Here is a 16,975-nt window from a genome sequence, read left to right on the forward strand (position 1 = left end):
AGGGCATACAATGTGGCCAAAACTAGTGGGAAGAATGGGAAGCTTTTAAAAGCCAGCAAAGGATGACTAAAGAATGATTAAGGGAAGATAGACTATGAAAGTAGACTAGCACGAAATATAAAAACAGATAGCAAGAGTTTCTATAGGTATATAAAAAGGAAAAGAGTGGCTAAAGTAAATGTTGGTCCTTTAGAGGACAAGACCGGGGAATTAGTAATGGGGAACATGGAGATGGCAGAAACTCTGAACAAATATTTTGTATTAGTCTTTACGGTAGAGGACACTAACAATATTCCGACAGTGGATAGCCTAGGGGCTATAGGACCATAGGAACTTAACACAATCACTAAGGAGGTGGTATTCAGTAAGATAATGGGACTAAAGGCAGATAAATCCCTTGGACCTGATGGCTTGCATCCTAAGGTCTTAAGAGAAGTACGGCAGGGATTGTGGATGCATTGGTTGTAATTTACCAAAATTCCCTGGATTCTGGGGAGGTCCCAGCAGATTGGAAAACTGCAAATGTACGCCCCTATTTAAAAAAGGAAGCAGACAAAAAGCAGGAAACTGTAGACCAGTTAGCCTAACATCTGTGATTGGGAAAATGTTGGAGTCCATTATTAAAGAAGCAGTAGCAGGACATTTGGAAAAGCAAAAATCGTTCCGGCAGAGTCAGCATGGATTCATGTTTGACAAATTTGCTGGAATTCTTTTAAGATGTAATGAACAGGGCGGATAAAGGGGAACCAGTGGATGTGGTGTATTTGGACATCCTGCAGGCATTTTGACAAAGTGCCACATAAAAGGTTACTGCACAAGATAAAAGTTCATGGGGTTGGGGGTAATATATTAGCATGGATAGAAAATTGGCTAACTAACTGAAAACAGAGAGTCGGGGTAAATTGTTCATTCTCCGGTTGGCAATCAGTAACTAGTGGGGTGCCGCAGGGATCAGTGGTGAGACCCCAGCTATTTACAATCTATATTAACGACTTGGAAGAAAGGACTGAGTGTAACATAACCAAGTTTGCTGACGATACAAAGATGGGAGGAAAAGCAATGTGTGAGGAGGACACAAAAAATCTGCAAAAGAACATAGACAGGCTAAGTGAGTGGGCAAAAATTTGGCAGATGGAGTTTAATTTTGCAAAGTGTGAGGTCATGCACTTTGGCAGAAAAAAATCAAAGAGCAAGTTATTATTTAAATGGATAAAGATTACAAAGTGCCGTAGTACAGCGGGACCTGGGGGTACTTGTGCATGAAACACAAAAGGATAGTATGCAGGTACAGCAAGTGATCAGGAAGGCCAATGGTATCTTGGCCTTTATTGCAAAGGGGATGGAGTATAAAAGCAGGGAAATCATGCTACAGCTATACAGAGTATTGGTGAGGCCACACCTGGAATACCGCATGCAGTTTTGGTTTCCATATTTACGAGAGGATATACTTGCTTTGGAGGCAGTTCAGAGAAGGTTCACTAGGTTGATTCCAGAGATGAGGGGATTGACTTATGAGGAAAGGTTGAGGAGGTTGGGCCTCTACTCATTGGAATTCAGAAGAATGAGAGGTGATCTTATTGAAACGTATAAGATTATGAAGGGGCTTGACAAGGTGGATGCAGAGAGGATGTTTCCACTGATCGGGGAGACTAGAACTAGAGGGCATAATCTTAGAATAAGGGGATGCCCATTTAAAACTGAGGTGAGGAGAAATTTCTTCTCTCAGAGAGTTGTAAATTTGTAGAATTCGCTGTCTCAGAGAGCTGTGGAAGCTGGGACATTGAATAAATTTAAGACAGAAATACAGTTTTTTAAACAGTAAGGGAATGGGTTATGGGGAGCGGGCAGGGAAGTGGACCTGAGTCCATGATCGGATCAGCCATGATCGTATCAAATGGCGAAGCAGGCTCGAGGGGCCGTATGGCCTACTGCTGCTCCTATTTCTTATGTTCTTATGTTTGGGTTCTTGGGGATCATTATTCTCTAGCATTTATGGAAATTAATTTTTTAACACCTTCCTCTCTTGAAAATAATAGTGTAACCAACCAACTAACTGCATAAGTGCCAGGTAATAACCATCTCGAGCAAGAATAAATCCAGCATCTCCCACCATACTCAACCTTCAACGGCAGCACCATCGCTGAGTCCTCCACCAATAACATCATGAAATTCACTATTGACAGAAGCTGAAGTGGACTAGCCACATCAATAGCATGGCATCAAGAGGCTTTATGACCCGTGACTCATGTCCTGACCTGTCAAAGCCTATCCACCATCTACAATGTTAAAGTCAAGAATGTGATGGAATTTTCACCACTGACTTAGATAGGTGCAACAACACTCAAGAAATTTGACACCATTAAGGATACAGCAGTCTGCTTGATTTGTGCCCATGGTTTCGGACTCAATTTCAATCCCAACTACAGTGGCATACTCTGTGGCTGCAGTATGTACAATTTACAGGATGCATTGCAGGAACTCAGCAAGGTTACTATGATAGCACCCCCTCCCTTACAACCAAGAATGACAAGAGCAGCAATGTTATGGGAACATCATCACCTTCATGTACCGTTCTAAGTTACACACCAACGCGACTAGGACTTACATCATCATTACTTCATCATTGGTCAGAATTTATTTACAAATTAGATGTAAATTTAAAAGTATGTCAAATATTATTGATACAACACAGAAATGTGCAAAGTTTGAAATTATTTAACTTATCCTGACGTATAAATGTTTTGTTTTGAAAATAAAGTGCTTAATAATACACGTTCTCTTTCACTCTCTCCAGAGTTGTTAAGAACTTAATCAACTTTTCAGTAACTTTTAGAGGCTGTCATTTTTCCAGTCTCCTGTTTATAACTACTGTACTTGATCCAATGCTTTCCGCAGAGAAACCAAATACCGTTAGCAGTTTTCCATTCATCATTCAATAAATCATAGAAATGAACACAAAGAGAGATGGATGGTTAGAGATGTTGAAGGCCAGTCATCACAGCCCCAGGACATCACTGCACGAGTTCCTCAAGGAATCTTCCACAGCTCAAACATCTTCAGCAACTTCATCAATGAGCATCCCTGTCTTGAGAGATCAGGAGTGGAGCTGTTCGCTGATATTCCAGTGTTCAACTTTCCATTATTGAAGCAACTCATGCCATCCTACAGCAGGAATTGGATATCATCCAGCATTGAGTTGACAAGTGGCAGGAAATGTTTGCACCACATGTGGCAGGTAATGACTATTCGAACAAGAGAAAGCCTGGCCATCTCCTTCCATGGCCATGTCCCATACTATCTCCATGATCTACTCCACTTTTGTCCCATCCTTAGCTCTTCAATCCTCCATCTAGTCTCCTGTACATTCCCCCAACCCGCATTCAACCATCAACAGTAGAGCTTTTAGCTATCTCAGCCTTACTCTGTGCAACTCTTTAAAACCCTTGCCTTGCTTCCTCTCTTCATGCCTTTAAGTGCCTTCTCAAAACCCATCAATTCAACCATGTCTTCAGTCACCTCTCACAATCCCCACCCCCCATATTATCCTGTGAAGTGCTTTGGATGTTCGTTTATGTTAAAGGTGCTATATAAATGCAAGTTTAAAAAAATTATCATAGAATTATATAAGTTTACAGCACAGAAAGAAGCCATTTCGGTCCATCGTGTCTGTGCCAGCCAATAAAAGGCTATCCAGCCTAATCCCACTTTCCAGCTCTAGGTCCGCAGCCCTGCAGGTTATGGCACTTCAGGTGCACATCCAAGTATTTTTTAAATGTGGTAAGAGTTTCTGCCTCTACCACCCTTTCAGGCAATGAGTTCCAGACCCCTACAACCCTCTGCGTTTCCCTTCAAATCCCCTCTAAACCTTCTACCAATTACACTACTTTAAATTTAGGGTTAGGGTTAGAGGCGAGGGCCCTTCCACCCGACACTGCAGTTCAGGACCTGGAATATTAGGTCCTTCACTGGAACACCTGTGAACTCATCTTTTTTTGGCGTGGAAGCAAGTCATCCTCGATTCCGAGGGACTGCCTATGATGATGGGGGTGCGACTGGCCTCCGTACCCTGCATTAGGGAGGAGAAATAACATCAATCAGGAATCGTGTGCCTGATCGCCATCCACTAACTGCTGCTGAGACAGGGCTCTCGTCCCTGATACCTCCTCCCCAAACCCGGGTCCCGACTCACAGGCGAGGGCCGTGGCCCCTGGGGGCCCAGCCTGACGAGAGCAATGGGAAGTGGATGAGGCAGAAGACACAACAGAGCTATACTCGGCAGCAGAGCAAACGGCAGATGAAGACCACCCGCTGGCTGCATCACCCCGCGGCCAGGGTCCGCCTCCCGCGCACTCGGATTGGGCGGAGTACCAGCGCCGTCACGCGGTTAGTAATGCTCTTTTGTGATATCATTGGTCAGCCGGCCTGTCAATCAATGCAGCCTCACTTTCACGGCGTTGTCAAAAGCCACGTCGCCATAGAAACCAGACACTTTCACCGTTGTTGATCGAAGTTCCCGCTGGCAGAAGAATCCGGTTCACATTAAAAATAAACTCTGCAAAACAAACATCCTAATCATAGTTCTCAGGTGCAACTGGTGTCAAAGGGCAGTGACGCACGTTTATGTGTAACTATGAATCGGTAGAAACAGGAGCTCTCGGCACGGCAGCGCTGAGACGGCCGGGCCGGGCCGCCGTTAGTCGGTGCGGCGCTGTGATCTCCCCAGTGAGTGAGTGAGCCGGCCGTTGGTCGGTGCGACGCTGTGATCTCCCCAGTGAGTGAGCCGGCCGGCCGGGCGGGGCGAGGCTCCGGACCATGAGCTCCAAGAGGAACCGCTCGGGTCACATTACCGTACATGGCCCGTTTCAAACCGAGTGCATCGGAGCAGTGAGTGCAAGGAGAGGAAGGAAAATAAACTGTGGCGGCGGGATTTAGTAACTTTAAATCGTCTGTCCCAGCCCAAATAAATAACTAACTGCCATGAATGTATCCGGGCTACCTGGTTAACACTCCCGTGTCATGGCGATGCACGTCTACATTTATCCATTCTCTTTTTTTTAAAGGAGTTAAGTCACTGAAACGAATCAACAAATCTACATTAACTGCACTAATAGCGCGGTTCCTCCACAACATGCCTTTTCTAATAAAACCCATAAGGAAACACTGGGTTACCCCGGTGTCCTCAAACAAAAGTGCTCCCCCTCCCCCAAAGAGGGACCCAAATAAACGAGAAACTAAACCATAAAACGAAGGACACTTTGAACATTAAATATCATTCCCAGTGACTTCTCTGCCCTGCTGTGCCCACCGGGAATCCCCACCATATGTGGTTCGTTTTTCTCCCAAACCTGCTGCCCAGCAGCACCGTGCGATGCTTTTCGCAATAAGAAGAATTTGTTTCCACCTTCGGAGCCCACAGTTGTTGAAACTTTTGAACAGTTTCCCAATTTGTTAAGGCACCTTATGGCGGTGCAGACACCTACCGAGAGGGTACTGTCTAGTAACCGAGTCATTGGTTTCAAATAGTAAGTTCTATCCATAGTCACTGATGCGAAAACCGAGACACGGGCTGTGCAACTATCGGACTCACTGCACAGGGTTGCTTTCGAGGGCGGGTTTATGTTTGTCAGGTTTTTTTTTACCGGGATTTAATAAGAGACAAAAATGTGTTTTATATTGCATTACTGAGTAATTTATGATGTCGGGATGACTGATCGAATGTCAGAACAGCCTCGTCATTGTAAGCTTAAAAATCTTGAAATAATATATTTACGTTGTTTGAGCAGTTAAACGTTGCATTTGTTTATTTTATGACGCATTTACACTGCAAGTGTAGTGTTGCTGTGAAGGAAAGGGATTTGCACTCCGACTAAAGTTAGTGTAAATCCTCAGTTACGGAGGATGGAGTCTCACTCCATTTAACTCTGGAGTCAGGTTGAGTCCAGACTCGGGAGATCTCGCTGAATCTCTTAGCCTCCTTTATGGTCTTGATATCCTTTCTAAAGGCACCCAGAACTGGAAAGTATTCTGTTTAAGGCTGACCAGATCTGTTCGCAACCTCGGTGTTATATTTGATCATGAATTGAGCTTTCTACCTCATCCGTTCTCTCACCAAGACTCTCCATTTCCACCTTCGTAATATCGCCCATCTCCATCTTTGCCTTAACTTATCTGCTGCTGAAACCCACATCCACTCCTTTATCACCTCTAGACTTGACTATTCCAATGCACTCCTGACCATCCTCCCTTGTTCTACCCTCCAAAACTCTGCAGCCCGTGTGCTAACTCGCATCAAGTCCCACTTGCTGACCTACATTGGCTCTCAGTTAAGCAACACCTCGATTTTAAAATTCTCATCCTTGTTTTCAAATGCCTCCGTGGCCTCGCCCCATCTCATCTCTAATCTCCTCCAGCCCTATAATCCCCCTAGACCTCTATGCTCTGCCAATTTTGGTCTTTTGAACATTCCTGAGTTTAATTGCACCACCATTGGTGGCCGTGCCTCAGCTGCCTAGGTTCTAAGCTCTGGAATTCTCTCCCTAAATCTCTCCGCCTCTCCACTTATCTTTCATCCTTTAAGACGCTACATAAAACCTACCTCTTCAAAGGACCAATCTTTTGATTGTCTGCCCTAACATCTCAATTATATCAATTTTTTTTTGATGTGTCTTGGGACATTTTATTACGTTAAAGGTGCTATGTAAATATAAGTTGTTTTGGCCAACCTAAAATTAGCATAGGTGTAGCATTGCATATTGCTTTTATACTTATAGAATGATTACAGCACAGAAGGAGCCATTCGGCCTGTCAAGCCCATGCCGGCACTCCAGTCTATCCACATAACTGATGTCTCTCATCTCTGGAACCATTCTTGTAAATCTTTTCTGCACCCTTTCTAAGGCCTTCACATCCTTCCTAAAGTGCGGTGCCTAGAATGGTTCATTCTCGGGTTGGCAATCAGTAACTAGTGGGGTGTCGCAGGGATCACTGCTGGGACTCCAACTATTTACAAATTATATTAACAGAAGAAGGGACTCAGTGTAACGTAGCCATGTTTACCGATACAAAGATGGGAGGAAAAGCAATGTGTGAGGAGAACACACAAAATCTGCAAAAGGACATAGACAGGCTACGTGAGTGGGCAAAAATTTGGCAGATGGAGTATAATGTTGGAAAGAGTGAGGTCATGCACTTAGGCAGAAAAAAAATCAAAGAGCAAGTTATTATTTAAATGGAGAAAAATTGCAAAGTGCTGCAGTACAGGGGACCGGGGGGTACTTGTGCATGAAACACAAAAGGATAGTATGCAGGTACAGCAAGTGATCAGAAAGGCCAATGAAACCTTAGCCTTTATTGAAAAGGGGATGGAGTATAAAGGGAGGGAAGCCTTGCTACAGTTATACAGGGTATTGGTGAGGCCACACCTGGAATACTGCGTACAATTTTGGTTTCCATATTTACGAAAGGATATACTTGCTTTGGAGGCAGTTCAGAGAAGGTTCACTAGGTTGATTCTGGAGATGAGGGGATTTACTTATGAGGAAAGGTTGAGTAGGTTGCGCCTCTACTCACTGGAATTCAAAAGAATGAGAGGTGATCTTATTGAAACGTATAAGATTATGAGGGGGCTTGACGTGGTGGATGCAGAGAGGATGTTTCCACTAATAGAGGAGACTAGAACTAGGGGGCATAATCTTAGAATAAGGGGCCGCCCATTTAAAACTGAGATGAGGAGGAATGTCTTCTCAGGGTTGTAAATCTGTGGAATTCACTGCCTCAGAGAGCTGTGGAAGCTGGGACATTGAATAAATTTAAGACAAAGATAGACAGTTTCTTAACCGATAAGGGGTTATGAGGAGTGGGCAGGGAAGTGGACCTGAGTCCATAATCGGATCAGCCATGATCGTATTAAATGGCGGAGCAGGCTCGAGGGGCCGCATGGCCTACTCCTGCTCCTATTTCTTATGTTCTTAATTGGACACAATACTCTAGTTGAGGCTGAATCAGTGTTTTATAAAGGTTCATCATAATTTCCTTGCTTTTGCCACGAATGCCTCTATTTATGAAGCCCAGAATCCCGTATGCTTTTTTTAACTGCTTTCTCAACCTGCCCTGTCACCTTCCAACGATTTGTGCACATTTACCCCAAGGTGTCTCTGTTCATTCATCCTCTTTAGAATTGTACGCTGTAGTTCATACTGTCTCTCATTCTTTCTACCTACCAAAATGTATCACTTCACACTTTTCTGCGTTAAATTTTATCTGCCACGTGTCCGCCCATTTCACCAGGCTATCTATGCCCTCTCCTAAGTCTATCATCATTCTCCTCACTGTTCACTATACTTCCAAGTATTGTTATCTGCAATTTGTGAACTTGTGCCCTGTACACCCAAGGCTTTGTCATTAATATATATCAAGAAAAGCAGTGGTCCCAGTACCCTTGGGGAACACCACTCTATATCTTCCTCCAGTGCGAAAAACAACCGTTCACCACTACTCTCTGGTTCCCTGTCACTTCGTCAATTTCATATCCAGGCTACCACTGTCCCTTTTATTCCATGGCCTTCAACTTTGCTGGCAAGTCTATTATGTGGCACTTTATCAAACGCCTTTTGGAAGTCCATGTACACCACATCAACCGCATTGCCCTCATCAACCCTCTGTTACCTCATCAAAAACTCGATTTGCTTTAACAAATCCGTGCTGGCTTTCTTTAATTAATTTATACTTGACTAAGTGACAATTTTGTCCCAGATTATTGTTTCTAAAAGCATCCCCACTACTGAGGTTAAACTGACTGGCCTGTAGTTGCTGGGTTTATCCTTGCACTCTTTTTTGAATAAGGGTGTAACATTTACAATTCTCCAATCCTTTGGTACCAGCCCCGTATTCAAGGAGGATTGGAAGGTTATAGCCAATACCTCCTTAATTTCCACCTTTACTTCCCTCAGCATCCTAGGATGCATCCCATCTGGTTCTGGTGACTTACCTACTTTAAGTACAGCCAACCTTTCTAGTATAACCCCTCTTTATCAGTTTTTATCCTATCTAGTATCTCCAGATCGGAGATACTAGAGCCGGAGCAGGCTCGAGGGGCTAGATGGCCTACTCCTGTTCCTAATTCTTATGTTCCACTACCTCCTCTTTCACTATGACTTTGGCAGCATCTTCCTTGGTAAAGACAGATGCAATGTACTCATTTAGTACCTCAGCCATGCCATCTGCCTCCATGCACAGGTCTCAATTTTGGTCCCTAATCGGCCGCACCCATCCTCTTACTACCTGTTTAATATTTATATGTCTATAGAAGACTTTTGGATTCCCTTTTATGTTAGCTGCCAATCTATTCTCATATTCTCTCTTTGCCTCTCGTATTTCCTTTATTACTTCCCTCTGAACTTTCTATATTCAGCCTGGTTCTCACTTGTATTCTCAATCTGACATCTGTCATACGCCCTCTTTTCTTGCTTCATCTTACTCTCTATCTCTTGTCATCCACGGAGCTCTGGCTTTAGTTGCTCTACCTTGCCCCCTCATGGGAATGTACTTTGACTGTACCCGAACCATCTCTTTAAAGGGAGCCCATTGTTTGATTACAGTATTGCCTGCCAGTCTTTGATTCCAATTTACCTGGGTCAGATTCATTCTCGATCCCACTGACATTGGCCTTCCTCCAATTAAGTATTTTTACTCTAGATTGCTCCCTATCCTTTTCTTCCATAGCTAGTCTAAACCTTAAGATACTGTGATCACTGTTCCCTAAATGTTCCTCTGCTAACACTTGCTCTACTTGATCCACCTCATTCCCCAGAACCAGATCCAGCAATGCCTCCTTCCTTGTTGGGTCGTTAATGTACTGATCAAGAAAGTTCTCCTGAACACAACAGAAATTCTGCCCCTTCTCTGCCCTTTACACTATTATTATTCTAGTCTATACTAAGATAGTTGAAGTCTCCCATTATCACTATATAGTTCTTGCACCTCTCTGTAATTTCCCTACAAATTTGCTTCTCTATATCCTTCCCACTAGTTGGTGACCTATAGAATACACCTAGTAATGTAATAGCACCTCTATTGTTTCTCAACTCTAACCATATAGATTCTGTCCTTGTCCCCTCCAGGACATCCTCTCTCCAGCACTGTAATATTCTCTTTAATCAATACTGCCACCTTCTTTCTTTCCTTCCCTGTCTTTCCTGAACACCATCCAGTAATATACCCAATCCTTCCCTTTTTTGAATCGGGTCTCCGTTATCTCCACATCATATTCCCATGTGTCTCTTTGCGCCTGCAGCTCACCGACCTTATTTACCACTTTGTGCATTCACACACATGCACTGTAAACCTATTTTAGACTTTGTTGCATTCTCGCTTCGTCTGGTCCCACCGAATACCGTACCATTCCTTCCTCTAGTGTTAATCTATCTCTCCCAATCCTTTGTGCATCTTGTTTCTCGTTTCTAATGCTACATACTGGTGCCCACCCCCCTGCCAAATTAGTTTAAACCCACCCCAACAGCACTAGCAAATCCCTCCTCCCGCGAGGACATTAGTCCCAGCTCTGTTGAGGTGCAACACATCCGGCCTGCAGAGGTCCCACCTCCCCGAGAACCGGCTCAGATGTCCCAGGAATCTAAAGTCCTCCCCCACCCCCCAGCCACGCATTCATCTGTATTTTCCTATTTCTGTACTCACTAGCTCGTGGCACCGGGAGTAAGCCAGAGATTACTACCTTTTGAGGTCCTGCTTTTGAATCTCTTTCCTAGCTCCCTAAAATCTGCCTGTAGGACCTCATCCCTCCTTCTACCTATGTTGTTGATACGGATATGGATCACGACCTCTGGCTGTTCACCCTCTCTCCTCAGAATGTTCTGCAGCTGATCAGTGACATCCGTGACCCTGGCACCAGGGAGGCAACATACTATCCTGGAATCATGTCTGCGGCTGCAAAAACGTCTCTCTGTTCCCCAACTATTGAATCCCCTATCACTATTTCTTTCCCGATCTTCCTCCTCCTTCCCCCCCCCCCCCGCCCCCAACTGATAGCTGAGCCACCCATGGTGCCATGGACTTGGCTCTGGCTGTACTCTCCAGAAATTCAGTTCTCAGTTAGAGAGCGCGATGCATTCAGGGGACTCCTGCGCTATCTGCCTGGTCCTCCTTGTCTGTCTGAAGGTCACCCATTCCCTCTCTGCCTGCACACTTGTGTTGCGGTTGACCACTTCCTGAAACGTGCTATCCACATAGCTCTGTGCCTCATGGATGCACTGTATTGATGCCAGCTGCTGCTCAAGCTCCGAAACCTGGAGCTTGAACTCCTCCAGCTAATAACTCTTCCTGCACATGTGATTGTCCAAGAAACGGGAAGCTTCCTGGAATGCCCACATGGCACAAGATGTGCATTCTACAGGACCAAGGTGCTCTGCTGTGCCTCTACTTAATTAACTGACCGAACAGAAATAAACTGACGACTTTAAAAAAAAAATTAATCAACTCCTTCCCTTGTACTGACATCACTTACCACGCTCGTGCTCGCTCTGGGCTATTGGGTCTACCTTTATCTGCGGCCGCTTCGCTCGCTCTCCCGCAGGTCTGCTCTCGTGTCTATTAATTTAGAGACCTTGGGTTCTGTAGCTCCACTCAATGTCCCTATTTATAAAACTTAGGATCCCAATGCTTTTTCTTTTACATCTTTATCAACTTGTCGTTCCAATTTTAAAGAATCTATGTGTGCATATTAATACAGGGTATGTGTGTATATAATATATATATTATAACTACCTCTGAAGGACATAGAAACATAGAAAATAGGTGCAGGAGTAGGCCATTCAGCCCTTCTAGCCTGCACTACCATTCAATGAGTTCATGGCTGAACATGCAACTTCAGTACCCCCTTCCTGCTTTCTCGCCATACCCCTTGATCCCCTGAGTAGTAAGGACTTCATCTAACTCCCTTTTGAATATATTTAGTGAATTGGCCTCAACTACTTTCTGTGGTAGAGAATTCCACAGGTTCACCACTCTCTGGGTGAAGAAGTTTCTCCTCATCTCGGTCCTAAATGGCTTACCCCTTATCCTTAGACTGTGACCCCTGGTTCTGGACTTCCCCAACATTGGGAACATTCTTCCTGCAACTAACCTGTTTAAACCCGTCAGAATTTTAAACGTTTCTATGAGGTCCCCTCTCATTCTTCTGAACTCCAGTGAATACAAGCCCAGTTGATCCAGTCTTTCTTGATAGGTCAGTCCCACCATCCCGGGAATCAGTCTGGTGAATCTTCACTGCACTCCCTCAATAGCAAGAATGTCCTTCCTCAAGTTAGGAGACCAAAACTGTACACAATACTCCAGGTGTGGCTTCACCAAGGCCCTGTACAACTGTAGCAACACCTCCATGCCCCTGTACTCAAATCCCCTCGCTATGAAGGCCAACATGCCATTTGCTTTCTTAACCGCCTGCTGTATCTGCATGCCAACCTTCAATGACTGATGTACCATGACACCCAGGTCTTGTTGCACCTCCCCTTTTCCTAATTTGTCACCATTCAGATAATAGTCTGTCTCTCTGTTTTTACCACCAAAGTGGATAACCTCACATTTATCCACATTATACTTCATCTGCCATGCATTTGCCCACTCACCTAACCTATCCAAGTCACTCTGCAGCCTCATAGCATCCTCCTCGCAGCTCACACTGCCACACAACTTAGTGTCATCCGCAAATTTGGAGATACTACATTTAATCCCCTCGTCTAAATTTCCAGTCCCTAAAACATAATTAATCACTCCTGTTTTATGTCATTTGATCAACTTCCTATTTATGTTGCCATATTCTCTTTACTGCCATGTGCCTTTATTTTTAGTAACAAGCCTCCTATGCAGCAGCTTATTAAATGCCTTTTCAAAATCCAGATATATGACATCCATTGCATCTTCTTTAATCAGTACACTCTGATTTATCCAAACAACTCAATTGAATTCGTCAGACACAATTTGCCTTTTACAAATCCATGCTGACCCTCTTAAATTTACCTACATCTTTCTAGTTGAGGCTGCTTCTAGCTTAACTGCCATGCCTGGACCAAGCTACACTTTCTGGATAAAATGATGGGTGAGCAGAGTCATATACACCCACGTAAACCTGTACATTACAGCACACGGATGCTATCTCTATTCAGCCTAATGTTAATCCATATTATAGCCTCTAGAAGTTTACCCATTACAGGTACTGATATTAGTTTGACTGGTCCATCGCTATTGGATTTATCCTGCACTCGCTTTTTGAATCAAGGCAATACATTAACAACCCTTGTATGTTAAAGCTTCATAGTGTCAATGCAAAAGAATTTTGAAAATCCATATACACCCTCAAAGCCTCCCTGATAAAGTGCAACATCCCCACTGACACCTGGGAGTCCCTGATCAAAGACTGCCCTAAGTGGAGGAAGTGCATCCGGAAGACGCTGAGCACCTCGAGTCTCATCACCGAGAGCATGCAGAAATCAAGCGCAGGCAGCGGAAAGAGCGTGTGGCAAACCAGTCCCACCCACTCCTTCCCTCAACGACTATCTGTCCCACCTGTGACCGAGACTGTGGTTCTCGTATTGGACCATTCAGCCACCTAAGAACTCATTTTAAGAGTGAAAGCAAGTCTTCCTTGATTCCGAGGGACTGCCTATGATGACGATGACATTAAATCTACTACATTCCTTATATTTAACCAATTGGTCGTCAAAAAAATCTATTCACTTTGTCAAACGCAACCGATCCTTGATTAGCTCATATTTCTAAATGCTCACTAATTTTATCTCGAATGAGGGATCCTAAGAGTTTACACAGCATTTATAGAACATGCATTGATGTAATCAGTCTTTTGGCATACTTCCATGTAATGATGTAGCAGTATTGCACACATGAAGATTGGGGACTTTTGTTTGCAGTAGCCATGGGCAGGAAGTACTTTGTATGTGTGTCTTATTGAGCCAGGTAATTATTACTTTTGTGCTTGGTGCAAGGGGCTGATGACAGTCTCCTTCTCATCACCCTGTTCCTACCTCTATGGGGAAATGCTGTGCCGTATGTGAGGAAGATCTTGTTGCATAGGACTTTGGATATTGGTTGAGCAGAGGCACAAAATACCTTTGGGTGAATTTACACTACAACTTTAGTGTCACTGTATATTATTTATATTAGATTTGATTTGTGATACTCAAAGTGGAGGGAGCCTTGTTCAAAAGTATATGTTTATTATACTTATTAAACTATAATAGCATAAAGAAGTTAAAATGCAACGGTTATTCTTGTTAAACAGTGAATAAGCTATTAGTGTACAACCTGATGAACACCACAAGATTTCAAGGTGATCAGACTCGAAATAGCCATGTTACCAATTAAGCGTATTCAGTTTTGTTCCGAGAATAAAATGAGCCGTTCTTTTTTTTTGCATGGATGCTAAAATTGTTATTTACATCGTCAAATTGTCTGGAGTAAAGTGGTGCAAGATTCCCTGGAGGAGGAAGTCTTGTACTGTTTGGGTACTGCATGGAGTATAACCAAGTTTAGAAAGTGCTTAGGGCATCTCTTGAATGTTAGTAAAGCAGAGCTCATTCGTGGGCAGAAGAATTGAAGATGCAGTCAGACATTGCGCATAGAATACTGCTTGACTAAAACCTCAGATTGAGAGCTACAGCATTAAAGACAACTCTAATCAAAGTTGTCAGGTCTAATTTTATATTGTCATTCGTATATTTTCTGTCTTTATAGGTTGCTACTGCAAGAACATGTCCAAAAGAATCTCTTTCAGCACAAAGGTGTGCAAAAATAAAACCACCAGAAAAATGTCTAAGTGCATCTATTTGTCCAACGGAACAGAATTGTGTAGACTGGCTCTCAAAGAAGTCTTTTGCTCATCTCCAGGTATAATTGTTTTTTTAATAATAGTGACCAGCAGTAAGCCCACATGCCTGATGAAGTTGCTGGATGCACACAAAGAAAAACTACATTAGGGTGCTAACAGGTAAATCAGAGATTTTGTCCAATCACATTCAGTTGTTGCATTTAGGTGCATTTGAAGCTCCAGATGCGAGAACAGAATTACTAATGGCTGTGATATATAGGAGAGAGTTCCTCAGTGGGCTGCTGTAAACAACTCTTGCACTGATTGTAATCTTGCTAGAGGACCGAAAGCTTGTCTACCCTTTCCATGATGACATGCAATGGGTGGGTAGGCTATGGATGTAATTGGGGAGAGCCCAAGGAAAGAGAGGCCCCTACTCCTCCTGGCCCACAAAGACACCTGAAATAAAATTAAAAATGTACCTGCCTGAGCTGCTTCTGGCCCACGATCCAGCTCCTGATGTGTTTGCCCTGATGGGGAAGCCGTTGCTGCTCCACCACTTGGGCATCCAACCAAAATAGAAGATTGGGTCCCGATGACATAATTGGGACCCGATCTGAATATTTAAAGCACACCCTGTCAGCTTGGGTCGGGTATCCTGCCCATCTGCTCAAAAGAGCAGGTTAACATTAAGACAAGGTATGAGGGCAGCGGGATCAGAGGCGGTAGGTCACTGCCCTTATTTTAATTGCCCTCCCCATTCCCTCGCTCAATATTTGACAGGTCGGGGGAGTTAAAATCGAGGCCTATACTTTAAAAGTATTTTATTATTTGTGAAGCACTTTGAGACGTCCTGAGGCTGTGAAAAGCACCATACAAATTTAAGTTGTTTATTTCTTTCTTTATTATTGACTCAGGCTTAGTCATTATGAAAGTTGTCTATATGCAAGAGTGTTGAAATACAAATGTCTGGGCGGAATAAAAGAGTCAACCGTTTGAACTGTCCAAATCATGATCAGTTCTGAGCCTGATCTTCCCATTTTTTTTAACTTGCTCAGTTGTGAAAGTTTTGAATGTTTCTGGGTAGGCGGTCTCGTAGTTTTGAAATGTCTGTGCTTTGTAGGCTAAAGCAGTTATGGAATCCTGTGAAGTTGATGCTCTCTGCCAGCCCATGTATGACACAGAAGAAAGCTTTATCAAGGTAAGATCACCTATTTTAGCAGTTGTTAATTTGCATTGGAATAAACAGATCAGGAAAGTAAAATTAAAATCTTCCATTTTCACCACATTGTGAAATAATGGCCCGGAATTTGCAGTTGGTGGTGAAGCAAAGGTGTTTGCTGCTGGCCCCGAAGAAAGCTGCCCACAGAGATCTTGTGATGTGGCGAGAAGTTTGCCTTTTTAGATGCATAAGAGATTTCAGCGCAGTATAATGGGAAATCCCTAATGCGATCTGCTGTGATGACAACAAGCTGTCTAAGCAGCCAATCATAATGCAGAATTCTCAGACAAGGAAGCAGGAAATGAGAACCTGCTTTTTTCACAACTATTTAAAAATGTTTCTTAAAAATTGTAATTTTTATCATAATGGAGAAATGTGACATTCCACAAAATTAAAATCAGTTTTTCAGGGCCATAACATTTGTTTAGCTGTCATATGCTGTTAAAGATCCAGTTACACTTAATCTAACAAGGCCTACCAGTTAATGGGGTATTTAACAGCGATATTACCGCAGAAAAGCCCAAGTGTTCATCCATTTCACTGATTGCCGGTGGTGGTGGGGGGGGGGTGGGGGTCCCACAGCGCAGCCAGTGTTGGAACAGTAAATGATTGACCACATCTTCAGGATTTCTGCATTTAGATGCGCATTTACTATATACTGAAGTTGTGATCAATTTCAAAGGGATAATAATGGCGAACGCTGTTAGTTCGCCGTTAATCCTGCCGCAAATTCCGGCCCAATATAAATACTTTGGGTACAGAAAAGTATATGGAAAGTAATAAAATACCAGTTATAAAACAGGAGTGATGAAAAATAAAAAAATATTAAATTGCCTGTATAGCAATGCACAGAGCATCAGCAAAAAGCACGAGGAAAAACACCATCGGGGTATATGACAGATTGAGAACAGTTAGCAAAT

The 16,975-nt window shown here is 43.4% G+C and overlaps 2 protein-coding genes across 11 annotated transcripts in view; one reads left to right on the forward strand and one right to left on the reverse strand.

Annotated features, from left to right (window-relative positions):
• pfn4 (profilin family member 4) overlaps nucleotides 1-5,528 on the reverse strand; it is a 41,240-nt gene extending 35,712 nt beyond the window's left edge. The window contains exon 1 of one of the 5 annotated variants that reach the window (XM_070885228.1): nucleotides 5,481-5,528. In XM_070885228.1, coding sequence (XP_070741329.1) covers nucleotides 5,481-5,510 — 30 coding nt within the window. In that variant the 5' untranslated portion in view covers nucleotides 5,511-5,528. Of the gene's footprint in view, nucleotides 1-4,189; nucleotides 4,345-4,444; nucleotides 4,730-5,480 lie in introns of those variants that run through there. The other 4 variants (XM_070885229.1, XM_070885230.1, XM_070885231.1 and 1 more) reach the window with 4 other exon arrangements.
• The window catches only part of fam228a (family with sequence similarity 228 member A), a 45,547-nt gene continuing 31,752 nt past the window's right edge, over nucleotides 3,181-16,975 (forward strand). For 5 of the 6 annotated variants that reach the window (XM_070885221.1, XM_070885222.1, XM_070885226.1 and 2 more), the window contains exons 1-3: nucleotides 4,466-4,884; nucleotides 14,761-14,913; nucleotides 15,957-16,034. In XM_070885221.1, the coding sequence (XP_070741322.1) occupies nucleotides 4,813-4,884; nucleotides 14,761-14,913; nucleotides 15,957-16,034 (303 nt within the window). In that variant the 5' untranslated portion in view covers nucleotides 4,466-4,812. Of the gene's footprint in view, nucleotides 3,236-4,465; nucleotides 4,885-14,760; nucleotides 14,914-15,956; nucleotides 16,035-16,975 lie in introns of those variants that run through there. The other variant, XM_070885223.1, reaches the window with a different exon arrangement.

The sequence above is a fragment of the Pristiophorus japonicus genome, chromosome 7 (assembly GCF_044704955.1).
Source record: "Pristiophorus japonicus isolate sPriJap1 chromosome 7, sPriJap1.hap1, whole genome shotgun sequence".
Classification (NCBI taxonomy): Eukaryota; Metazoa; Chordata; class Chondrichthyes; family Pristiophoridae; genus Pristiophorus; species Pristiophorus japonicus.